At 43.8% G+C, this 27,298-nt stretch overlaps 1 protein-coding gene across 1 annotated transcript; it reads right to left on the bottom strand.

Annotated features, from left to right (window-relative positions):
* Positions 1-1,129: 1,129 nt before the first annotated feature.
* LOC306922162 (centrosomal protein 20-like) lies at positions 1,130-27,298 on the bottom strand (the record flags this gene model as incomplete). Its single annotated transcript, XM_079499558.1, has 4 exons — positions 27,207-27,298; positions 4,970-5,167; positions 1,412-1,496; positions 1,130-1,304 (listed from the first exon to the last, which is right to left on the bottom strand). Exons 1-4 carry the CDS (start codon positions 27,280-27,282, stop codon positions 1,130-1,132), a joined length of 534 nt encoding a protein of 177 aa, XP_079355684.1. The 5' UTR covers positions 27,283-27,298.

Genomic DNA, 27,298 nt, shown 5'->3' with positions numbered 1-27,298 from the left:
CTCGTTGTTCATCAGTGTGTACATCTTAGATACAAGGCCCTTCGATGAGTTTGTAGTGTTAAACAGTTTCTCTATTGGTGTTTCAGTCATATGGGGATAGCTATAACTGTTATTTTTTACCCAATTCCGTATCTGTAAATATTTAAAAAAGTTGGATGTTGGTAAGTTATATTTCGCTCTCAGGGAATTAAAATCAGAAAAAATGTTTTGAAGTCTCTTATCTCACTGATTCCCTTGGATCTCCAGTTTTCAGATATCCCATCACTAATAATTTTGGGGACACAAGGGTTGTTCCACAAAGGCATGCTCATTAACAAGGTATTTTGTTTTCCCATTAGTTTAATAGTTTCTTTCCAACATGCAAAAGTATGATGTATAATCTGGTTTTTAGTAATAGAATTAAGGGTTTTTTGCGTGTCTATATAAGGGATTATCTGTAGTGGAGTGGGATGGATTATGTTTCCTTCCAGTTTAACCCATGCTGGTGTGGACAGCCTCTCACTATTGAGCCAACACCAAATAACACGTGATTGACAGGCTAGGTAATACAGTCTCAAGTTGGGGAGATTTAAGCCCCCTTTATTCAGGGGAGCCTGTAGTGCTTTTAACCTGATCCTAGCCCGTTTCTGGGACCACAAAAACATTGAGATGATTTTGTTCAGTGATGTAAACAGGCGTGGTGGGCAGCTGAGTGGGATTGACTGGAACAAATAAATTAGTTTAGGCAGAACATTCATCTTGACCACATTAACACGTCCAATTAAGGAAATTGGTAGGTCTTTCCATTTGTATAGGTCTGTTTTAATTTTTTCCATAATAGGCAAATAACTAAGCATTATGTTATGCTTTAGCTATTGAAAAATAGCAGATCTACAAGCTCATAGCGCGCCACCGAGTGGCGCGCTACGAGCTTGTAGGTCTGCTATTTTTGAAAAATCGTGAAAAATGCGGCACAAATCTTTGAATATATATTCTTTCAAGAATATAATTTTTTTTTTTGACGTTGAGCCTAAATGGGTTAATGATGGGGTCACGGGACACGGCCAAAGCATTTCTGGGGGTCCCGACGTTGAGAACCTGTTCTAATGAATGCCATCAGGTCCAGGCAGAGGGTTGGAGTGGTCAACGTTTAGACATCCGGTCCAGGCAGAGTGTTGGAGTGGTCAACGTTTAGACCCCCTGGGACAGGGTGACCCCCTGGGACAGGGTGACCCCCTGGGACAGGGTGACCTCGCAGGAACACCTTCCCTCCGCTGTCACCCCTGCTGCTCAGGAAGTGAGACACCAAGCCATACAGGAGGGGCCTGCCAAAAGAACCCTGTATCAGCTGACATGCAGAGCCCAATGTATTTCATTGAAGGAGTAACATTAATATTGACTTTTTTTTCCTTTCAAGTCCTGATGAACTTACACAGATTTGGAGCCTGCGTCCTCCACTACTTTCAGTTCATTCTCCAAGAACTGTCTGTCCAGAGGAAGTTCAGGCTGGCCGGATTCTGCAAGAACAAACCCGGGCCGAGTTAAAAACCCATTTAGACCTGAGGACGATTCTTCGAAATATCTTCTAAATCCTGACAGTTTTCTAAAAAAGCTCATGTTTCTATGTCAGTGGTGCTCAACAATTTAATGTCAAGGACCCCCAGAATTATCTGTATTTGGCCGCCGACCCCCCATCTGAAAATATGTAATTCCAGGGACCCCCCCCCCCCCCCCCAGAAGCAGACAACAACACAATTATTTTAAACTTTTCATCGATTCATTTATGATCAATGAAAATATATATTCTGGTAGTATTGGCCATGGTAAATAACATACTACAAGTCTACCAAAATCTACCTTCAAGAAAGGCTTATTTTTCAAGATGGATTGAGATATAGCAATTTTAAGTTCCTGGATGCCGTTTTGGACACCATCTTGAAAATTAAGCCTTTCCCAAAGGTATATTTCCCTAGATTTTTGTTATGTTCATAAGCATGTCCACAGGTACCAGAATCAAGTGACAAATTATTAATATAAATATATTCTATTGAGATATACAGTATAGCCAATTTAAGCTTGGCTGGCTGCCACGGCTGCCATGTTGGACGTCATCTTGAAAATGAAGCCTTTCCTGAAGGTAGATTTTGGTAGACTTTTAGTATGTTATTTAGCATGGCCAATACTACCAGAATCAAGTGAAAAATCTTTTGTATCAATTTTTTCTATTGAGATATACAGTATAGCGGTGCCGGCTTCCATTTTGAACGGCATCTTGAAAATGAAGCCTTTCCGGAAGGTGTATTTTCCTAAATCTTTTGTATGTTCATAAGCATGTCTACAGGTACAAGAATCAAGTGAAAAATCTTTTGTATATTTCTTTTCAATTGAGATATACAGTATAGCCGTTTATAAGATTTATAAGCCTGCCATTTTTAACGTCATCTTGGAAATGACGCCTTTCCCAAAGGTATATTCTCCTAAATGTGTAGTATGTTCTTAAGCATGTCCAGAGGCACTAGAATAAGTTGAAAAACACTTTGAAAATGTTTTCCCATTTTAGATATGGCCATTTTAAACTCTGTCTGGGACGCAATCTTGAAAATGACGGCTTTCTGGAGAGTAGATTTTGGTAGACTTTTAGTATGTTATTTAGCATGCCCAATACTACCAGAATCCATTGAAAAACCTTTTGTATCAATTTTTTTGGGGTAAGGGATATTTCTTCCTAAATTGACTCACCTAGTACGGACTACGGCTGTGTAGCGGTAAATGGTAAATCATGCATTTATATAGCGCCTTTATCCAAGGCGCTTTACATAGATTGTGCATTACATTCACCCATTCACACACACATTCGTACACCAATTGCGGCGGAAGCCATGCAAGGTACCAACCAGCACATCGGGAGCAATGTAGGGTTCAGTGTCTTGCCCAAGGACACTTCGACATGTGGACAGGAGGAGGAGCCGGGATTCGAACCGCCGACCCATGGATCATTGGACGACCTGCTCTACCTCCTGAGCCACCGTCGCTCGTAGCGGTACTTGTTGTGGTCATTCAGTTCTACTAACTAGACCATACATGGGCAACTGGCGGGCGGCCTTGGGGGCCACATGCGGCCCCCACCACCACTTAATGTGGCCCCCAGGTTATTATAAGAATACTGATTTTCCAAACATGCAAAATATGACCTGCTTTAATTACCTCAGTAGTTAATTATATGTAGTTTAATGACTAGGATTAAAATGTCATTGTCTTTTCTTTTTTTTTTACGTCCAATTCAGTTCATAAAGTATTAGAATTTTTTTTTAAAAGGTTACTTTTCAGGATTCCAATTCAAAAAAGCAAAAAAGAATTCATGATATAAATTCAAATAGAGCAAAAATAGCGGATCTACAAGTTCAAAATGCGTTGCAGTTGAGCTTGTAGATCGGCTATTTTTGCTATGACAGAAATATGCAATGTGGCCCCTCTGGAGTGAGTGGAAATATAGTGGCCCTCTGGAGTGAGTGTGGAACTACAGTGGCCCTCTGGAGTGAGTGTGGAAATATATAGTGGCCCTCTGGAGTGAGTGTGGAAATATAGTGGCCCTCTGGAGTGAGTGTGGAAATATAGTGGCCCTCTGGAGTGAGTGTGGAAATATAGTGGCCCTCTGGAGTGAGTGTGGAACTATAGTGGCCCTCTGGAGTGAGTGTGGAACTATAGTGGCCCCTCTGGAGTGAGTGTGGAAATATAGTGGCCCTCTGGAGTGAGTGTGGAAATATAGTGGCCCTCTGGAGTGAGTGTGGAAATATAGTGGCCCTCTGGAGTGAGTGTGGAACTATAGTGGCCCTCTGGAGTGAGTGTGGAACTATAGTGGCCCTCTGGAGTGAGTGTGGAACTATAGTGGCCCTCTGGAGTGAGTGTGGAAATATAGTGGCCCTCTGGAGTGAGTGTGGAAATATAGTGGCCCTCTGGAGTGAGTGTGGAAATATAGTGGCCCTCTGGAGTGAGTGTGGAACTACAGTGGCCCTCTGGAGTGAGTGTGGAAATATATAGTGGCCCTCTGGAGTGAGTGTGGAACTATAGTGGCCCTCTGGAGTGAGTGTGGAACTATAGTGGCCCTCTGGAGTGAGTGTGGAACTATAGTGGCCCTCTGGAGTGAGTGTGGAAATATATAGTGGCCCTCTGGAGTGAGTGTGGAAAAATAGTGGCCCTCTGGAGTGAGTGTGGAACTATAGTGGCCCTCTGGAGTGAGTGTGGAAATATAGTGGCCCTCTGGAGTGAGTGTGGAAATATAGAGGCCCTCTGGAGTGAGTGTGGAACTATAGTGGCCCTCTGGAGTGAGTGTGGAAATATAGTGGCCCTCTGGAGTGAGTGTAAAAATATAGTGGCCCTCTGGAGTGAGTGTGGAAATATAGTGGCCCTCTGGAGTGAGTGTGGAACTACAGTGGCCCTCTGGAGTGAGTGTGGAAATATATAGTGGCCCTCTGGAGTGAGTGTGGAACTATAGTGGCCCTCTGGAGTGAGTGTGGAACTATAGTGGCCCTCTGGAGTGAGTGTGGAACTATAGTGGCCCTCTGGAGTGAGTGTGGAAATATATAGTGGCCCTCTGGAGTGAGTGTGGAAAAATAGTGGCCCTCTGGAGTGAGTGTGGAACTATAGTGGCCCTCTGGAGTGAGTGTGGAAATATAGTGGCCCTCTGGAGTGAGTGTGGAAATATAGTGGCCCTCTGGAGTGAGTGTGGAACTATAGTGGCCCTCTGGAGTGAGTGTGGAACTATAGTGGCCCTCTGGAGTGAGTGTGGAACTATAGTGGCCCTCTGGAGTGAGTGTGGAACTATAGTGGCCCTCTGGAGTGAGTGTGGAAATATAGTGGCCCTCTGGAGTGAGTGTGGAACTATAGTGGCCCTCTGGAGTGAGTGTGGAAATATAGTGGCCCTCTGGAGTGAGTGTGGAAATATAGTGGCCCTCTCCATCGTCAAAGTTGTCCACCCCTGATCTAGACTCACCCGCTGTGAGCACGGAGGCTGTGTAGCGGTACTTGTTGAACTCCAGATACTCGCGGATGAGCTCGTTGACGAGCAGGTTCTCGTGGGACAGCGCGGGGCGAGTCTCGCTCTGGTCGTCCAGCGCGCTGAACACCTCGGCTCTGATGCGGGCCTTCAGCTGGCTCAGAACACCGCGGGATTCCAGCGTTTCTCTCACGGCTGGAAGAAAAACAACAAACTGTTTGCATTGGTCAACGTACAGTCATGAATCAGTGGTTACATTAACTAAAGTACCCCCTGAGATTAAGTACATTTACTCAAGAAGAACAGGCTACTTGTATTGGAGGAACTGAATACTGGAAAGCTCACCTCAAAACACAGTAACTCTGGGCGTACAGCCTGGCCAAACTGTTCAGCCTAACTGTTCAGCCTGGTATTCCTAAATGTAACCTCAGTAAACTATACCTGAACAGTTAAACCTAACCTTATTCTTAACCTCAGTAAACTATACCTGAACAGTTAAACCTAACCTTATTCTTAACCTCAGTAAACTATACCTGAACAGTTAAACCTAACCTTATTCTTAACCTCAGTAAACTATGCCTAAACGGTTAAACCTAACCTTATTCTTAACCTCAGTAAACTATGCCTAAACGGTTAAACCTAACCTTATTCTTAACCTTAACCTCAGTAAACTATGCCTAAACAGTTAAACCTAACCTTATTCTTAACCTTAACCTCAGTAAACTATGCCTAAACGGTTAAACCTAACCTTATTCTTAACCTTAACCTCAGTAAACTATGCCTAAACAGTTAAACCTAACCTTATTCTTAACCTTAACCTCAGTAAACTATGCCTAAACGGTTAAACCTAACCTTATTCTTAACCTTAACCTCAGTAAACTATGCCTAAACGGTTAAACCTAACCTTATTCTTAACCTTAACCTCAGTAAACTATACCTGAACAGTTAAACCTAACCTTATTCTTAACCTCAGTAAACTATACCTGAACAGTTAAACCTAACCTTATTCTTAACCTTAACCTCAGTAAACTATGCCTAAACGGTTAAACCTAACCTTATTCTTAACCTTAACCTCAGTAAACTATACCTGAACAGTTAAACCTAACCTTATTCTTAACCTCAGTAAACTATACCTGAACGGTTAAACCTAACCTTATTCTTAACCTTAACCTCAGTAAACTATGCCTAAACGGTTAAACCTAACCTTATTTTTAACCTTAACCTCAGTAAACTATACCTGAACAGTTAAACCTAACCTTATTCTTAACCTCAGTAAACTATACCTGAACAGTTAAACCTAACCTTATTCTTAACCTCAGTAAACTATACCTGAACAGTTAAACCTAACCTTATTCTTAACCTCAGTAAACTATGCCTAAACGGTTAAACCTAACCTTATTCTTAACCTCAGTAAACTATGCCTAAACGGTTAAACCTAACCTTATTCTTAACCTTAACCTCAGTAAACTATGCCTAAACAGTTAAACCTAACCTTATTCTTAACCTTAACCTCAGTAAACTATGCCTAAACGGTTAAACCTAACCTTATTCTTAACCTTAACCTCAGTAAACTATACCTGAACAGTTAAACCTAACCTTATTCTTAACCTCAGTAAACTATACCTGAACGGTTAAACCTAACCTTATTCTTAACCTTAACCTCAGTAAACTATGCCTAAACGGTTAAACCTAACCTTATTCTTAACCTTAACCTCAGTAAACTATACCTGAACAGTTAAACCTAACCTTATTCTTAACCTCAGTAAACTATACCTGAACAGTTAAACCTAACCTTATTCTTAACCTCAGTAAACTATACCTGAACAGTTAAACCTAACCTTATTCTTAACCTCAGTAAACTATGCCTAAACGGTTAAACCTAACCTTATTCTTAACCTCAGTAAACTATGCCTAAACGGTTAAACCTAACCTTATTCTTAACCTTAACCTCAGTAAACTATGCCTAAACAGTTAAACCTAACCTTATTCTTAACCTTAACCTCAGTAAACTATGCCTAAACGGTTAAACCTAACCTTATTCTTAACCTTAACCTCAGTAAACTATGCCTAAACAGTTAAACCTAACCTTATTCTTAACCTTAACCTCAGTAAACTATGCCTAAACGGTTAAACCTAACCTTATTCTTAACCTTAACCTCAGTAAACTATGCCTAAACGGTTAAACCTAACCTTATTCTTAACCTTAACCTCAGTAAACTATACCTGAACAGTTAAACCTAACCTTATTCTTAACCTCAGTAAACTATACCTGAACAGTTAAACCTAACCTTATTCTTAACCTTAACCTCAGTAAACTATGCCTAAACGGTTAAACCTAACCTTATTCTTAACCTTAACCTCAGTAAACTATACCTGAACAGTTAAACCTAACCTTATTCTTAACCTCAGTAAACTATACCTGAACGGTTAAACCTAACCTTATTCTTAACCTTAACCTCAGTAAACTATGCCTAAACGGTTAAACCTAACCTTATTCTTAACCTTAACCTCAGTAAACTATACCTGAACAGTTAAACCTAACCTTATTCTTAACCTCAGTAAACTATACCTGAACAGTTAAACCTAACCTTATTCTTAACCTCAGTAAACTATACCTGAACAGTTAAACCTAACCTTATTCTTAACCTCAGTAAACTATGCCTAAACGGTTAAACCTAACCTTATTCTTAACCTCAGTAAACTATGCCTAAACGGTTAAACCTAACCTTATTCTTAACCTTAACCTCAGTAAACTATGCCTAAACAGTTAAACCTAACCTTATTCTTAACCTTAACCTCAGTAAACTATGCCTAAACGGTTAAACCTAACCTTATTCTTAACCTTAACCTCAGTAAACTATGCCTAAACAGTTAAACCTAACCTTATTCTTAACCTTAACCTCAGTAAACTATGCCTAAACGGTTAAACCTAACCTTATTCTTAACCTTAACCTCAGTAAACTATGCCTAAACGGTTAAACCTAACCTTATTCTTAACCTTAACCTCAGTAAACTATACCTGAACAGTTAAACCTAACCTTATTCTTAACCTCAGTAAACTATACCTGAACAGTTAAACCTAACCTTATTCTTAACCTTAACCTCAGTAAACTATGCCTAAACGGTTAAACCTAACCTTATTCTTAACCTTAACCTCAGTAAACTATACCTGAACAGTTAAACCTAACCTTATTCTTAACCTCAGTAAACTATACCTGAACGGTTAAACCTAACCTTATTCTTAACCTTAACCTCAGTAAACTATGCCTAAACGGTTAAACCTAACCTTATTCTTAACCTTAACCTCAGTAAACTATACCTGAACAGTTAAACCTAACCTTATTCTTAACCTCAGTAAACTATACCTGAACGGTTAAACCTAACCTTATTCTTAACCTTAACCTCAGTAAACTATACCTGAACAGTTAAACCTAACCTTATTCTTAACCTCAGTAAACTATACCTGAACAGTTAAACCTAACCTTATTCTTAACCTCAGTAAACTATACCTGAACAGTTAAACCTAACCTTATTCTTAACCTTAACCTCAGTAAACTATACCTGAACAGTTAAACCTAACCTTATTCTTAACCTTAACCTCAGTAAACTATACCTGAACAGTTAAACCTGACCTTATTCTTAACCTCAGTAAACTATACCTGAACAGTTAAACCTAACCTTATTCTTAACCTTAACCTCAGTAAACTATACCTGAACAGTTAATCCTAACCTTATTCTTAACCTCAGTAAACTATACCTGGACAGTTAAACCTAACCTTATTCTTAACCTCAGTAAACTATACCTGAACAGTTAAACCTAACCTTATTCTTAACCTCAGTAAACTATACCTGAACAGTTAAACCTAACCTTATTCTTAACCTCAGTAAACTATACCTGAACAGTTAAACCTAACCTTAACCTTAACCTCAGTAAACTATACCTGAACAGTTAAACCTAACCTTATTCTTAACCTCAGTAAACTATACCTGAACAGTTAAACCTAACCTTATTCTTAACCTCAGTAAACTATACCTGAACAGTTAAACCTAACCTTATTCTTAACCTCAGTAAACTATGCCTAAACGGTTAAACCTAACCTTATTCTTAACCTCAGTAAACTATGCCTAAACGGTTAAACCTAACCTTATTCTTAACCTTAACCTCAGTAAACTATGCCTAAACAGTTAAACCTAACCTTATTCTTAACCTTAACCTCAGTAAACTATGCCTAAACGGTTAAACCTAACCTTATTCTTAACCTTAACCTCAGTAAACTATGCCTAAACAGTTAAACCTAACCTTATTCTTAACCTTAACCTCAGTAAACTATGCCTAAACGGTTAAACCTAACCTTATTCTTAACCTTAACCTCAGTAAACTATGCCTAAACGGTTAAACCTAACCTTATTCTTAACCTTAACCTCAGTAAACTATACCTGAACAGTTAAACCTAACCTTATTCTTAACCTCAGTAAACTATACCTGAACAGTTAAACCTAACCTTATTCTTAACCTTAACCTCAGTAAACTATGCCTAAACGGTTAAACCTAACCTTATTCTTAACCTTAACCTCAGTAAACTATACCTGAACAGTTAAACCTAACCTTATTCTTAACCTTAACCTCAGTAAACTATGCCTAAACGGTTAAACCTAACCTTATTCTTAACCTTAACCTCAGTAAACTATACCTGAACAGTTAAACCTAACCTTATTCTTAACCTCAGTAAACTATACCTGAACGGTTAAACCTAACCTTATTCTTAACCTTAACCTCAGTAAACTATACCTGAACAGTTAAACCTAACCTTATTCTTAACCTCAGTAAACTATACCTGAACAGTTAAACCTAACCTTATTCTTAACCTCAGTAAACTATACCTGAACAGTTAAACCTAACCTTATTCTTAACCTTAACCTCAGTAAACTATACCTGAACAGTTAAACCTAACCTTATTCTTAACCTTAACCTCAGTAAACTATACCTGAACAGTTAAACCTGACCTTATTCTTAACCTCAGTAAACTATACCTGAACAGTTAAACCTAACCTTATTCTTAACCTTAACCTCAGTAAACTATACCTGAACAGTTAAACCTAACCTTATTCTTAACCTCAGTAAACTATACCTGGACAGTTAAACCTAACCTTATTCTTAACCTCAGTAAACTATACCTGAACAGTTAAACCTAACCTTATTCTTAACCTCAGTAAACTATACCTGAACAGTTAAACCTAACCTTATTCTTAACCTCAGTAAACTATACCTGAACAGTTAAACCTAACCTTAACCTTAACCTCAGTAAACTATACCTGAACAGTTAAACCTAACCTTAACCTTAACCTTAACCTCAGTAAACTATACCTGAACAGTTAAACCTAACCTTAACCTTAACCTCAGTAAACTATACCTGAACAGTTAAACCTAACCTTAACCTTAACCTCAGTAAACTATGCCTAAACGGTTAAACCTAACCTTATTCTTAACCTTAACCTCAGTAAACTATACCTGAACAGTTAAACCTAACCTTATTCTTAACCTCAGTAAACTATACCTGAACGGTTAAACCTAACCTTATTCTTAACCTTAACCTCAGTAAACTATGCCTAAACGGTTAAACCTAACCTTATTCTTAACCTTAACCTCAGTAAACTATACCTGAACAGTTAAACCTAACCTTATTCTTAACCTCAGTAAACTATACCTGAACAGTTAAACCTAACCTTATTCTTAACCTCAGTAAACTATACCTGAACAGTTAAACCTAACCTTATTCTTAACCTCAGTAAACTATGCCTAAACGGTTAAACCTAACCTTATTCTTAACCTCAGTAAACTATGCCTAAACGGTTAAACCTAACCTTATTCTTAACCTTAACCTCAGTAAACTATGCCTAAACAGTTAAACCTAACCTTATTCTTAACCTTAACCTCAGTAAACTATGCCTAAACGGTTAAACCTAACCTTATTCTTAACCTTAACCTCAGTAAACTATGCCTAAACAGTTAAACCTAACCTTATTCTTAACCTTAACCTCAGTAAACTATGCCTAAACGGTTAAACCTAACCTTATTCTTAACCTTAACCTCAGTAAACTATGCCTAAACGGTTAAACCTAACCTTATTCTTAACCTTAACCTCAGTAAACTATACCTGAACAGTTAAACCTAACCTTATTCTTAACCTCAGTAAACTATACCTGAACAGTTAAACCTAACCTTATTCTTAACCTTAACCTCAGTAAACTATGCCTAAACGGTTAAACCTAACCTTATTCTTAACCTTAACCTCAGTAAACTATACCTGAACAGTTAAACCTAACCTTATTCTTAACCTCAGTAAACTATACCTGAACGGTTAAACCTAACCTTATTCTTAACCTTAACCTCAGTAAACTATGCCTAAACGGTTAAACCTAACCTTATTCTTAACCTTAACCTCAGTAAACTATACCTGAACAGTTAAACCTAACCTTATTCTTAACCTCAGTAAACTATACCTGAACAGTTAAACCTAACCTTATTCTTAACCTCAGTAAACTATACCTGAACAGTTAAACCTAACCTTATTCTTAACCTCAGTAAACTATGCCTAAACGGTTAAACCTAACCTTATTCTTAACCTCAGTAAACTATGCCTAAACGGTTAAACCTAACCTTATTCTTAACCTTAACCTCAGTAAACTATGCCTAAACAGTTAAACCTAACCTTATTCTTAACCTTAACCTCAGTAAACTATGCCTAAACGGTTAAACCTAACCTTATTCTTAACCTTAACCTCAGTAAACTATGCCTAAACAGTTAAACCTAACCTTATTCTTAACCTTAACCTCAGTAAACTATGCCTAAACGGTTAAACCTAACCTTATTCTTAACCTTAACCTCAGTAAACTATGCCTAAACGGTTAAACCTAACCTTATTCTTAACCTTAACCTCAGTAAACTATACCTGAACAGTTAAACCTAACCTTATTCTTAACCTCAGTAAACTATACCTGAACAGTTAAACCTAACCTTATTCTTAACCTTAACCTCAGTAAACTATGCCTAAACGGTTAAACCTAACCTTATTCTTAACCTTAACCTCAGTAAACTATACCTGAACAGTTAAACCTAACCTTATTCTTAACCTCAGTAAACTATACCTGAACGGTTAAACCTAACCTTATTCTTAACCTTAACCTCAGTAAACTATGCCTAAACGGTTAAACCTAACCTTATTCTTAACCTTAACCTCAGTAAACTATACCTGAACAGTTAAACCTAACCTTATTCTTAACCTCAGTAAACTATACCTGAACGGTTAAACCTAACCTTATTCTTAACCTTAACCTCAGTAAACTATACCTGAACAGTTAAACCTAACCTTATTCTTAACCTCAGTAAACTATACCTGAACAGTTAAACCTAACCTTATTCTTAACCTCAGTAAACTATACCTGAACAGTTAAACCTAACCTTATTCTTAACCTCAGTAAACTATACCTGAACAGTTAAACCTAACCTTATTCTTAACCTCAGTAAACTATACCTGAACAGTTAAACCTAACCTTATTCTTAACCTTAACCTCAGTAAACTATACCTGAACAGTTAAACCTAACCTTATTCTTAACCTTAACCTCAGTAAACTATACCTGAACAGTTAAACCTGACCTTATTCTTAACCTCAGTAAACTATACCTGAACAGTTAAACCTAACCTTATTCTTAACCTTAACCTCAGTAAACTATACCTGAACAGTTAAACCTAACCTTATTCTTAACCTCAGTAAACTATACCTGGACAGTTAAACCTAACCTTATTCTTAACCTCAGTAAACTATACCTGAACAGTTAAACCTAACCTTATTCTTAACCTCAGTAAACTATACCTGAACAGTTAAACCTAACCTTATTCTTAACCTCAGTAAACTATACCTGAACAGTTAAACCTAACCTTAACCTTAACCTCAGTAAACTATACCTGAACAGTTAAACCTAACCTTAACCTTAACCTTAACCTCAGTAAACTATACCTGAACAGTTAAACCTAACCTTAACCTTAACCTCAGTAAACTATACCTGAACAGTTAAACCTAACCTTAACCTTAACCTCAGTAAACTATACCTGAACAGTTAAACCTAACCTTAACCTTAACCTTAACCTCAGTAAACTATACCTGGAAAGTTAAACCTAACCTTATTCTTAACCTCAGTAAACTATACCTGAACAGTTAAACCTAACCTTAACCTTAACCTCAGTAAACTATACCTGAACAGTTAAACCTAACCTTATTCTTAACCTCAGTAAACTATACCTGAACAGTTAAACCTAACCTTAACCTTAACCTTAACCTCAGTAAACTATACCTGAACAGTTAAACCTAACCTTAACCTTAACCTCAGTAAACTATACCTGAACAGTTAAACCTAACCTTATTCTTAACCTCAGTAAACTATACCTGAACAGTTAAACCTAACCTTATTCTTAACCTCAGTAAACTATACCTGAACAGTTAAACCTAACCTTAACCTTAGTAAACTATACCTGAACAGTTAAACCTAACCTTATTCTTAACCTCAGTAAACTATACCTGAACGGTTAAACCTAACCTTATTCTTAACCTTAACCTCAGTAAACTATGCCTAAACGGTTAAACCTAACCTTATTCTTAACCTTAACCTCAGTAAACTATGCCTAAACAGTTAAACCTAACCTTATTCTTAACCTTAACCTCAGTAAACTATGCCTAAACAGTTAAACCTAACCTTATTCCTAACCTTAACCTCAGTAAAACGGTGCCAAAAGTAAAAGACCCAAGATTACTTTATTTAAGTGTTAAGTTTAGATCAGTGTTTCTCAACCAGTGGGTCCGGGGACCACCAGTGGTCCTTGAGAGAGGGTTCCAGGTGGTCCCCAATAAGGATCCTTATTAGATCTTTAACTCAAGATAGCGTACTTTTACTAATTAAGTAATGCAGATGTTAAACATCTTCATTACTTAATTTACAAGAAGTTTACACAATGTAGAATTGTAATTATAGGGAAGTGCCGATGAGACATTTTGGCCGATATCGATATAATGAATTGCTGTCATGGCCGATAACCAATATTACCGTCAATATGATCTCATTCTGTATTGAAAACTACATGTACAGTAACAGGGTGTCTGCACTGCAGGCTTTAAGTCAGATTTAACTTAAATACCTTTATATTTAATGTTGTGAGCGTGTACTGTAGATCTGTTCAAACTGTTACTTTGGGGGTCCCCATTGCAGCTAAATGATAATTAGCAACCAAATGGACGCCTGTGAGTCTGTAACTCAGAGAGTAACGGGTCCATTTGGTTCCATTTGTACTCTCTCTCTCAGAGTTAAATTTACATTGATTTTGCAATATAAATTGGGGTCCCATGATAGAAATGCAATGAGGGTCGGGTGGCCTGTTGCATGTCAAACTGTGGGTGAAAATGATCGAGCATCACTGCTAGAAGGGGTCTACTCTATGGCAGCTAGTGGTTCCCTTCAGCTAGAAGGGGTCTACTCTATGGCAGCTAGTGGTTCCCTTCAGCTAGAAGGGGTCTACTCTATGGCAGCTAGTGGTTCCCTTCAGCTAGAAGGGGTCTACTCTATGGCAGCTAGTGGTTCCCTTCAGCTAGAAGGGGTCTACTCTATGGCAGCTAGTGGTTCCCTTCAGCTAGAAGGGGTCTACTCTATGGCAGCTAGTGGTTCCCTTCAGCTAGAAGGGGTCTACTCTATGGTAGCTAGTGGTTCACTGCTAGAAGGGGTCTACTCTATGGCAGCTAGTGGTTCACTGCTAGAAGGGGTCTACTCTATGGCAGCTAGTGGTTCACTGCTAGAAGGGGTCTACTCTATGGCAGCTAGTGGTTCACTGCTAGAAGGGGTCTACTCTATGGCAGCTAGTGGTTCACTGCTAGAAGGGGTCTACTCTATGGCAGCTAGTGGTTCACAGCTAGAAGGGGTCTACTCTATGGCAGCTAGTGGTTCCCTTCAGCTAGAAGGGGTCTACTCTATGGCAGCTAGTGGTTCCCTTCAGCTAGAAGGGGTCTACTCTATGGCAGCTAGTGGTTCACTGCTAGAAGGGGTCTACTCTATGGTAGCTAGTGGTTCACTGCTAGAAGGGGTCTACTCTATGGCAGCTAGTGGTTCCCTTCAGCTAGAAGGGGTCTACTCTATGGTAGCTAGTGGTTCACTGCTAGAAGGGGTCTACTCTATGGTAGCTAGTGGTTCCCTTCAGCTAGAAGGGGTCTACTCTATGGCAGCTAGTGGTTCACTGCTAGAAGGGGTCTACTCTATGGCAGCTAGTGGTTCCCTTCAGCTAGAAGGGGTCTACTCTATGGTAGCTAGTGGTTCACTGCTAGAAGGGGTCTACTCTATGGCAGCTAGTGGTTCACAGCTAGAAGGGGTCTACTCTATGGCAGCTAGTGGTTCACTGCTAGAAGGGGTCTACTCTATGGCAGCTAGTGGTTCACTGCTAGAAGGGGTCTACTCTATGGTAGCTAGTGGTTCACTGCTAGAAGGGGTCTACTCTATGGCAGCTAGTGGTTCACTGCTAGAAGGGGTCTACTCTATGGTAGCTAGTGGTTCACTGCTAGAAGGGGTCTACTCTATGGCAGCTAGTGGTTCCCTTCAGCTAGAAGGGGTCTACTCTATGGTAGCTAGTGGTTCACTGCTAGAAGGGGTCTACTCTATGGTAGCTAGTGGTTCACTGCTAGAAGGGGTCTACTCTATGGCAGCTAGTGGTTCCCTTCAGCTAGAAGGGGTCTACTCTATGGTAGCTAGTGGTTCACTGCTAGAAGGGGTCTACTCTATGGCAGCTAGTGGTTCACAGCTAGAAGGGGTCTACTCTATGGCAGCTAGTGGTTCACTGCTAGAAGGGGTCTACTCTATGGCAGCTAGTGGTTCACTGCTAGAAGGGGTCTACTCTATGGTAGCTAGTGGTTCACTGCTAGAAGGGGTCTACTCTATGGCAGCTAGTGGTTCACTGCTAGAAGGGGTCTACTCTATGGTAGCTAGTGGTTCACTGCTAGAAGGGGTCTACTCTATGGTAGCTAGTGGTTCACTGCTAGAAGGGGTCTACTCTATGGTAGCTAGTGGTTCACTGCTAGAAGGGGTCTACTCTATGGCAGCTAGTGGTTCACAGCTAGAAGGGGTCTACTCTATGGTAGCTAGTGGTTCACTGCTAGAAGGGGTCTACTCTATGGCAGCTAGTGGTTCACTGCTAGAAGGGGTCTACTCTATGGTAGCTAGTGGTTCACTGCTAGAAGGGGTCTACTCTATGGCAGCTAGTGGTTCCCTTCAGCTAGAAGGGGTCTACTCTATGGTAGCTAGTGGTTCACAGCTAGAAGGGGTCTACTCTATGGCAGCTAGTGGTTCCCTTCAGCTAGAAGGGGTCTACTCTATGGCAGCTAGTGGTTCACAGCTAGAAGGGGTCTACTCTATGGCAGCTAGTGGTTCCCTTCAGCTAGAAGGGGTCTACTCTATGGCAGCTAGTGGTTCACTGCTAGAAGGGGTCTACTCTATGGCAGCTAGTGGTTCACTGCTAGAAGGGGTCTACTCTATGGCAGCTAGTGGTTCCCTTCAGCTAGAAGGGGTCTACTCTATGGTAGCTAGTGGTTCACTGCTAGAAGGGGTCTACTCTATGGCAGCTAGTGGTTCACTGCTAGAAGGGGTCTACTCTATGGCAGCTAGTGGTTCACTGCTAGAAGGGGTCTACTCTATGGCAGCTAGTGGTTCCCTTCAGCTAGAAGGGGTCTACTCTATGGCAGCTAGTGGTTCACTGCTAGAAGGGGTCTACTCTATGGCAGCTAGTGGTTCACTGTTAGAAGGGGTCTACTCTATGGCAGCTAGTGGTTCACTGCTAGAAGGGGTCTACTCTATGGCAGCTAGTGGTTCCCTTCAGCTAGAAGGGGTCTACTCTATGGCAGCTAGTGGTTCACTGCTAGAAGGGGTCTACTCTATGGCAGCTAGTGGTTCACTGCTAGAAGGGGTCTACTCTATGGTAGCTAGTGGTTCACTGCTAGAAGGGGTCTACTCTATGGCAGCTAGTGGTTCACTGCTAGAAGGGGTCTACTCTATGGCAGCTAGTGGTTCACTGCTAGAAGGGGTCTACTCTATGGCAGCTAGTGGTTCACTGCTAGAAGGGGTCTACTCTATGGTAGCTAGTGGTTCCCTGCTAGAAGGGGTCTACTCTATGGTAGCTAGTGGTTCACTGCTAGAAGGGGTCTACTCTATGGTAGCTAGTGGTTGACTGCTAGAAGGGGTCTACTCTATGGTAGCTAGTGGTTCACTGCTAGAAGGGGTCTACTCTATGGTAGCTAGTGGTTCCCTGCTAGAAGGGGTCTACTCTATGGCAGCTAGTGGTTCACAGCTAGAAGGGGTCTACTCTATGGCAGCTAGTGGTTCACTGCTAGAAGGGGTCTACTCTATGGTAGCTAGTGGTTCCTTGCTAGAAGGGGTCTACTCTATGGTAGCTAGTGGTTCACTGCTAGAAGGGGTCTACTCTATGGCAGCTAGTGGTTCACTTCAGCTAGAAGGGGTCTACTCTAGAGTCTATGGCAGCTAGTGGTTCCCTTCAGCTAGAATGGGTCTACTCTATGGCAGCTAGTGGTTCACTGCTAGAAGGGGTCTACTCTATGGCAGCTAGTGGTTCACTGCTAGAAGGGGTCTACTCTATGGCAGCTAGTGGTTCACTGCTAGAAGGGGTCTACTCTATGGCAGCTAGTGGTTCACTGCTAGAAGGGGTCTACTCTATGGCAGCTAGTGGTTCACTGCTAGAAGGGGTCTACTCTATGGTAGCTAGTGGTTCACTGCTAGAAGGGGTCTACTCTATGGTAGCTAGTGGTTCCCTGCTAGAAGGGGTCTACTCTATGGCAGCTAGTGGTTCACAGCTAGAAGGGGTCTACTCTATGGCAGCTAGTGGTTCACTGCTAGAAGGGGTCTACTCTATGGTAGCTAGTGGTTCCCTGCTAAAAGGGGTCTACTCTTTGGTAGCTAGTGGTTCACTGCTAGAAGGGGTCTACTCTATGGCAGCTAGTGGTTCACTTCAGCTAGAAGGGGTCTACTCTATGGCAGCTAGTGGTTCCCTTCAGCTAGAAGGGGTCTACTCTATGGCAGCTAGTGGTTCACTGCTAGAAGGGGTCTACTCTATGGCAGCTAGTGGTTCACTGCTAGAAGGGGTCTACTCTATGGCAGCTAGTGGTTCACTGCTAGAAGGGGTCTACTCTATGGCAGCTAGTGGTTCACTGCTAGAAGGGGTCTACTCTATGGCAGCTAGTGGTTCACTGCTAGAAGGGGTCTACTCTATGGCAGCTAGTGGTTCCCTTCAGCTAGAAGGGGTCTACTCTATGGCAGCTAGTGGTTCACTGCTAGAAGGGGTCTACTCTATGGCAGCTAGTGGTTCCCTTCAGCTAGAAGGGGTCTACTATATGGCAGCTAGTGGTTCACAGCTAGAAGGGGTCTACTCTATGGCAGCTAGTGGTTCACTGCTAGAAGGGGTCTACTCTATGGCAGCTAGTGGTTCCCTTCAGCTAGAAGGGGTGTACTCTATGGCAGCTAGTGGTTCCCTTCAGCTAGAAGGGGTCTACTCTATGGCAGCTAGTGGTTCACTGCTAGAAGGGGTCTACTCTATGGCAGCTAGTGGTTCACTGCTAGAAGGGGTCTACTCTATGGCAGCTAGTGGTTCACTGCTAGAAGGGGTCTATTCTATGGCAGCTAGTGGTTCACTGCTAGAAGGGGTCTACTCTATGGCAGCTAGTGGTTCACTGCTAGAAGGGGTCTACTCTATGGCAGCTAGTGGTTCCCTTCAGCTAGAAGGGGTCTCTCTATGGCAGCTAGTGGTTCACAGCTAGAAGGGGTCTACTCTATGGCAGCTAGTGGTTCACTGCTAGAAGGGGTCTACTCTATGGCAGCTAGTGGTTCCCTGCTAGAAGGGGTCTACTCTATGGTAGCTAGTGGTTCACTGCTAGAAGGGGTCTACTCTATGGCAGCTAGTGGTTCACTTCAGCTAGAAGGGGTCTACTCTATGGCAGCTAGTGGTTCCCTTCAGCTAGAAGGGGTCTACTCTATGGCAGCTAGTGGTTCACTGCTAGAAGGGGTCTACTCTATGGCAGCTAGTGGTTCACTGCTAGAAGGGGTCTACTCTATGGCAGCTAGTGGTTCACTGCTAGAAGGGGTCTACTCTATGGCAGCTAGTGGTTCACTGCTAGAAGGGGTCTACTCTATGGCAGCTAGTGGTTCCCTTCAGCTAGAAGGGGTCTACTCTATGGCAGCTAGTGGTTCACTGCTAGAAGGGGTCTACTCTATGGCAGCTAGTGGTTCCCTTCAGCTAGAAGGGGTCTACTCTATGGCAGCTAGTGGTTCACAGCTAGAAGGGGTCTACTCTATGGCAGCTAGTGGTTCACTGCTAGAAGGGGTCTACTCTATGGCAGCTAGTGGTTCACTGCTAGAAGGGGTCTACTCTATGGCAGCTAGTGGTTCACTGCTAGAAGGGGTCTACTCTATGGCAGCTAGTTGTTCCCTTCAGCTAGAAGGGGTCTACTCTATGGCAGCTAGTGGTTCCCTTCAGCTAGAAGGGGTCTACTCTATGGCAGCTAGTGGTTCACTGCTAGAAGGGGTCTACTCTATGGCAGCTAGTGGTCCACTGCTAGAAGGGGTCTACTCTATGGCAGCTAGTGGTTCACTGCTAGAAGGGGTCTACTCTATGGCAGCTAGTGGTTCACTGCTAGAAGGGGTCTACTCTATGGCAGCTAGTGGTTCCCTTCAGCTAGAAGGGGTCTACTCTATGGCAGCTAGTGGTTCCCTGCTAGAAGGGGTCTACTCTATGGCAGCTAGTGGTTCACTGCTAGAAGGGGTCTACTCTATGGCAGCTAGTGGTTCACTGCTAGAAGGGGTCTACTCTATGGCAGCTAGTGGTTCACTGCTAGAAGGGGTCTACTCTATGGCAGCTAGTGGTTCCCTTCAGCTAGAAGGGGTCTACTCTATGGCAGCTAGTGGTTCACTGCTAGAAGGGGTCTACTCTATGGCAGCTAGTGGTTCACTGCTAGAAGGGGTCTACTCTATGGTAGCTAGTGGTTCACTGCTAGAAGGGGTCTACTCTATGGCAGCTAGTGGTTCACTGCTAGAAGGGGTCTACTCTATGGCAGCTAGTGGTTCACTGCTAGAAGGGGTCTACTCTATGGCAGCTAGTGGTTCACTGCTAGAAGGGGTCTACTCTATGGTAGCTAGTGGTTCCCTGCTAGAAGGGGTCTACTCTATGGTAGCTAGTGGTTCACTGCTAGAAGGGGTCTACTCTATGGTAGCTAGTGGTTGACTGCTAGAAGGGGTCTACTCTATGGTAGCTAGTGGTTCACTGCTAGAAGGGGTCTACTCTATGGTAGCTAGTGGTTCCCTGCTAGAAGGGGTCTACTCTATGGCAGCTAGTGGTTCACAGCTAGAAGGGGTCTACTCTATGGCAGCTAGTGGTTCACTGCTAGAAGGGGTCTACTCTATGGTAGCTAGTGGTTCCTTGCTAGAAGGGGTCTACTCTATGGTAGCTAGTGGTTCACTGCTAGAAGGGGTCTACTCTATGGCAGCTAGTGGTTCACTTCAGCTAGAAGGGGTCTACTCTAGAGTCTATGGCAGCTAGTGGTTCCCTTCAGCTAGAATGGGTCTACTCTATGGCAGCTAGTGGTTCACTGCTAGAAGGGGTCTACTCTATGGCAGCTAGTGGTTCACTGCTAGAAGGGGTCTACTCTATGGCAGCTAGTGGTTCACTGCTAGAAGGGGTCTACTCTATGGCAGCTAGTGGTTCACTGCTAGAAGGGGTCTACTCTATGGCAGCTAGTGGTTCACTGCTAGAAGGGGTCTACTCTATGGTAGCTAGTGGTTCACTGCTAGAAGGGGTCTACTCTATGGTAGCTAGTGGTTCCCTGCTAGAAGGGGTCTACTCTATGGCAGCTAGTGGTTCACAGCTAGAAGGGGTCTACTCTATGGCAGCTAGTGGTTCACTGCTAGAAGGGGTCTACTCTATGGTAGCTAGTGGTTCCCTGCTAAAAGGGGTCTACTCTTTGGTAGCTAGTGGTTCACTGCTAGAAGGGGTCTACTCTATGGCAGCTAGTGGTTCACTTCAGCTAGAAGGGGTCTACTCTATGGCAGCTAGTGGTTCCCTTCAGCTAGAAGGGGTCTACTCTATGGCAGCTAGTGGTTCACTGCTAGAAGGGGTCTACTCTATGGCAGCTAGTGGTTCACTGCTAGAAGGGGTCTACTCTATGGCAGCTAGTGGTTCACTGCTAGAAGGGGTCTACTCTATGGCAGCTAGTGGTTCACTGCTAGAAGGGGTCTACTCTATGGCAGCTAGTGGTTCACTGCTAGAAGGGGTCTACTCTATGGCAGCTAGTGGTTCCCTTCAGCTAGAAGGGGTCTACTCTATGGCAGCTAGTGGTTCACTGCTAGAAGGGGTCTACTCTATGGCAGCTAGTGGTTCCCTTCAGCTAGAAGGGGTCTACTATATGGCAGCTAGTGGTTCACAGCTAGAAGGGGTCTACTCTATGGCAGCTAGTGGTTCACTGCTAGAAGGGGTCTACTCTATGGCAGCTAGTGGTTCCCTTCAGCTAGAAGGGGTGTACTCTATGGCAGCTAGTGGTTCCCTTCAGCTAGAAGGGGTCTACTCTATGGCAGCTAGTGGTTCACTGCTAGAAGGGGTCTACTCTATGGCAGCTAGTGGTTCACTGCTAGAAGGGGTCTACTCTATGGCAGCTAGTGGTTCACTGCTAGAAGGGGTCTATTCTATGGCAGCTAGTGGTTCACTGCTAGAAGGGGTCTACTCTATGGCAGCTAGTGGTTCACTGCTAGAAGGGGTCTACTCTATGGCAGCTAGTGGTTCCCTTCAGCTAGAAGGGGTCTCTCTATGGCAGCTAGTGGTTCACAGCTAGAAGGGGTCTACTCTATGGCAGCTAGTGGTTCACTGCTAGAAGGGGTCTACTCTATGGCAGCTAGTGGTTCCCTGCTAGAAGGGGTCTACTCTATGGTAGCTAGTGGTTCACTGCTAGAAGGGGTCTACTCTATGGCAGCTAGTGGTTCACTTCAGCTAGAAGGGGTCTACTCTATGGCAGCTAGTGGTTCCCTTCAGCTAGAAGGGGTCTACTCTATGGCAGCTAGTGGTTCACTGCTAGAAGGGGTCTACTCTATGGCAGCTAGTGGTTCACTGCTAGAAGGGGTCTACTCTATGGCAGCTAGTGGTTCACTGCTAGAAGGGGTCTACTCTATGGCAGCTAGTGGTTCACTGCTAGAAGGGGTCTACTCTATGGCAGCTAGTGGTTCCCTTCAGCTAGAAGGGGTCTACTCTATGGCAGCTAGTGGTTCACTGCTAGAAGGGGTCTACTCTATGGCAGCTAGTGGTTCCCTTCAGCTAGAAGGGGTCTACTCTATGGCAGCTAGTGGTTCACTGCTAGAAGGGGTCTACTCTATGGTAGCTAGTGGTTCACAGCTAGAAGGGGTCTACTCTATGGCAGCTAGTGGTTCCCTTCAGCTAGAAGGGGTCTACTCTATGGCAGCTAGTGGTTCACAGCTAGAAGGGGTCTACTCTATGGCAGCTAGTGGTTCCCTTCAGCTAGAAGGGGTCTACTCTATGGCAGCTAGTGGTTCACTGCTAGAAGGGGTCTACTCTATGGCAGCTAGTGGTTCACTGCTAGAAGGGGTCTACTCTATGGCAGCTAGTGGTTCCCTTCAGCTAGAAGGGGTCTACTCTATGGTAGCTAGTGGTTCACTGCTAGAAGGGGTCTACTCTATGGCAGCTAGTGGTTCACTGCTAGAAGGGGTCTACTCTATGGCAGCTAGTGGTTCACTGCTAGAAGGGGTCTACTCTATGGCAGCTAGTGGTTCCCTTCAGCTAGAAGGGGTCTACTCTATGGCAGCTAGTGGTTCACTGCTAGAAGGGGTCTACTCTATGGCAGCTAGTGGTTCACTGTTAGAAGGGGTCTACTCTATGGCAGCTAGTGGTTCACTGCTAGAAGGGGTCTACTCTATGGCAGCTAGTGGTTCCCTTCAGCTAGAAGGGGTCTACTCTATGGCAGCTAGTGGTTCACTGCTAGAAGGGGTCTACTCTATGGCAGCTAGTGGTTCACTGCTAGAAGGGGTCTACTCTATGGTAGCTAGTGGTTCACTGCTAGAAGGGGTCTACTCTATGGCAGCTAGTGGTTCACTGCTAGAAGGGGTCTACTCTATGGCAGCTAGTGGTTCACTGCTAGAAGGGGTCTACTCTATGGCAGCTAGTGGTTCACTGCTAGAAGGGGTCTACTCTATGGTAGCTAGTGGTTCCCTGCTAGAAGGGGTCTACTCTATGGTAGCTAGTGGTTCACTGCTAGAAGGGGTCTACTCTATGGTAGCTAGTGGTTGACTGCTAGAAGGGGTCTACTCTATGGTAGCTAGTGGTTCACTGCTAGAAGGGGTCTACTCTATGGTAGCTAGTGGTTCCCTGCTAGAAGGGGTCTACTCTATGGCAGCTAGTGGTTCACAGCTAGAAGGGGTCTACTCTATGGCAGCTAGTGGTTCACTGCTAGAAGGGGTCTACTCTATGGTAGCTAGTGGTTCCTTGCTAGAAGGGGTCTACTCTATGGTAGCTAGTGGTTCACTGCTAGAAGGGGTCTACTCTATGGCAGCTAGTGGTTCACTTCAGCTAGAAGGGGTCTACTCTAGAGTCTATGGCAGCTAGTGGTTCCCTTCAGCTAGAATGGGTCTACTCTATGGCAGCTAGTGGTTCACTGCTAGAAGGGGTCTACTCTATGGCAGCTAGTGGTTCACTGCTAGAAGGGGTCTACTCTATGGCAGCTAGTGGTTCACTGCTAGAAGGGGTCTACTCTATGGCAGCTAGTGGTTCACTGCTAGAAGGGGTCTACTCTATGGCAGCTAGTGGTTCACTGCTAGAAGGGGTCTACTCTATGGTAGCTAGTGGTTCACTGCTAGAAGGGGTCTACTCTATGGTAGCTAGTGGTTCCCTGCTAGAAGGGGTCTACTCTATGGCAGCTAGTGGTTCACAGCTAGAAGGGGTCTACTCTATGGCAGCTAGTGGTTCACTGCTAGAAGGGGTCTACTCTATGGTAGCTAGTGGTTCCCTGCTAAAAGGGGTCTACTCTTTGGTAGCTAGTGGTTCACTGCTAGAAGGGGTCTACTCTATGGCAGCTAGTGGTTCACTTCAGCTAGAAGGGGTCTACTCTATGGCAGCTAGTGGTTCCCTTCAGCTAGAAGGGGTCTACTCTATGGCAGCTAGTGGTTCACTGCTAGAAGGGGTCTACTCTATGGCAGCTAGTGGTTCACTGCTAGAAGGGGTCTACTCTATGGCAGCTAGTGGTTCACTGCTAGAAGGGGTCTACTCTATGGCAGCTAGTGGTTCACTGCTAGAAGGGGTCTACTCTATGGCAGCTAGTGGTTCACTGCTAGAAGGGGTCTACTCTATGGCAGCTAGTGGTTCCCTTCAGCTAGAAGGGGTCTACTCTATGGCAGCTAGTGGTTCACTGCTAGAAGGGGTCTACTCTATGGCAGCTAGTGGTTCCCTTCAGCTAGAAGGGGTCTACTATATGGCAGCTAGTGGTTCACAGCTAGAAGGGGTCTACTCTATGGCAGCTAGTGGTTCACTGCTAGAAGGGGTCTACTCTATGGCAGCTAGTGGTTCCCTTCAGCTAGAAGGGGTGTACTCTATGGCAGCTAGTGGTTCCCTTCAGCTAGAAGGGGTCTACTCTATGGCAGCTAGTGGTTCACTGCTAGAAGGGGTCTACTCTATGGCAGCTAGTGGTTCACTGCTAGAAGGGGTCTACTCTATGGCAGCTAGTGGTTCACTGCTAGAAGGGGTCTATTCTATGGCAGCTAGTGGTTCACTGCTAGAAGGGGTCTACTCTATGGCAGCTAGTGGTTCACTGCTAGAAGGGGTCTACTCTATGGCAGCTAGTGGTTCCCTTCAGCTAGAAGGGGTCTCTCTATGGCAGCTAGTGGTTCACAGCTAGAAGGGGTCTACTCTATGGCAGCTAGTGGTTCACTGCTAGAAGGGGTCTACTCTATGGCAGCTAGTGGTTCCCTGCTAGAAGGGGTCTACTCTATGGTAGCTAGTGGTTCACTGCTAGAAGGGGTCTACTCTATGGCAGCTAGTGGTTCACTTCAGCTAGAAGGGGTCTACTCTATGGCAGCTAGTGGTTCCCTTCAGCTAGAAGGGGTCTACTCTATGGCAGCTAGTGGTTCACTGCTAGAAGGGGTCTACTCTATGGCAGCTAGTGGTTCACTGCTAGAAGGGGTCTACTCTATGGCAGCTAGTGGTTCACTGCTAGAAGGGGTCTACTCTATGGCAGCTAGTGGTTCACTGCTAGAAGGGGTCTACTCTATGGCAGCTAGTGGTTCCCTTCAGCTAGAAGGGGTCTACTCTATGGCAGCTAGTGGTTCACTGCTAGAAGGGGTCTACTCTATGGCAGCTAGTGGTTCCCTTCAGCTAGAAGGGGTCTACTCTATGGCAGCTAGTGGTTCACAGCTAGAAGGGGTCTACTCTATGGCAGCTAGTGGTTCACTGCTAGAAGGGGTCTACTCTATGGCAGCTAGTGGTTCACTGCTAGAAGGGGTCTACTCTATGGCAGCTAGTGGTTCACTGCTAGAAGGGGTCTACTCTATGGCAGCTAGTTGTTCCCTTCAGCTAGAAGGGGTCTACTCTATGGCAGCTAGTGGTTCCCTTCAGCTAGAAGGGGTCTACTCTATGGCAGCTAGTGGTTCACTGCTAGAAGGGGTCTACTCTATGGCAGCTAGTGGTCCACTGCTAGAAGGGGTCTACTCTATGGCAGCTAGTGGTTCACTGCTAGAAGGGGTCTACTCTATGGCAGCTAGTGGTTCACTGCTAGAAGGGGTCTACTCTATGGCAGCTAGTGGTTCCCTTCAGCTAGAAGGGGTCTACTCTATGGCAGCTAGTGGTTCCCTGCTAGAAGGGGTCTACTCTATGGCAGCTAGTGGTTCACTGCTAGAAGGGGTCTACTCTATGGCAGCTAGTGGTTCACTGCTAGAAGGGGTCTACTCTATGGCAGCTAGTGGTTCACTGCTAGAAGGGGTCTACTCTATGGCAGCTAGTGGTTCCCTTCAGCTAGAAGGGGTCTACTCTATGGCAGCTAGTGGTTCCCTTCAGCTAGAAGGGGTCTACTCTATGGCAGCTAGTGGTTCACTGCTAGAAAGGGGTCTACTCTATGGCAGCTAGCTGTTCCCTTCAGCTAGAAGGGGTCTACTCTATGGCAGCTAGTGGTTCCCTTCAGCTAGAAGGGGTCTACTCTATGGCAGCTAGTGGTTCACTGCTAGAAGGGGTCTACTCTATGGCAGCTAGTGGTTCACTGCTAGAAGGGGTCTACTCTATGGCAGCTAGTGGTTCCCTTCAGCTAGAAGGGGTCTACTCTATGGCAGCTAGTGGTTCACTGCTAGAAGGTGTCTACTCTATGGCAGCTAGTGGTTCCCAAACGTTTTCATGTCAAGGAAATTAGCCCCGCGGACCCCCATTAGAAAAGATATGCATATATGAATTGAACATTGTGGACCCTATTGGAAACAAGTGTAATGCTTAATTGGGTCGTCCACTCACAGTTAACAGCCTTTGTATTGAGTTTGTGCTTGAAATGTACTGTAATTCTGCAAACTGTTAATACATTTTTCAATCAATCAAAAAAAAACCACGGATGATTTTTACAGCTCTAGCAATGATTCTCAACCTGTTTAATTTCAAGGACCCCCAGTTTTACATGCATTAGTCTACGGACCCCCATTTAATGTTAATTTAACTGAGAGTGTACACTGGTAACAAACTATCATTTAGCTGGGGACCCCCTGGAACTCCCTAAGGACCACTGAAACTCCCTCAAGGTCCCCGGGGGTCCCCGGACCCCACTTTGGGAACCACTGCTCTATGGCATATCTCTTCAAATGGGGGTCCGCGGGCTAATTAGTGTCAATTTGGGGGTCCTTGACATGAAAAAGTTTGGTTAAACCTAGCCCCATATGTGCCCTCTCCCTACGCTCATTCTGTAGCTCCGAGATAGAATGAGCGTAGGGAGAGGGCACATATGGGGCTAGGTTAAACCGTGGTGGTACTTCTGTGTAAACAAGAACAATGTCAATAAGCATAATTATTATAGCGTTAATTACCACACTTTAAAGTTATGTGATGGTCGCCATTAACAGAAACATTAAACATAATTAACATTAAACAAACAGAACATTAATCATAAGTATAGCGTTATATTTACCACTCTTCAGCTCTGTGATGGTCGCCATTGCAACGAGTGTAAACAATGCAAGCCACGCCCAGTCCGTGTCGCGCATGGATGACGTATGTGGA

This window comes from Electrona antarctica (assembly GCF_951216825.1).
Source record: "Electrona antarctica genome assembly, chromosome: 4".
In the NCBI taxonomy this organism is placed as follows: Eukaryota; Metazoa; Chordata; class Actinopteri; order Myctophiformes; family Myctophidae; genus Electrona; species Electrona antarctica.
This window is presented reverse-complemented; position numbering and strand designations above follow the sequence as displayed.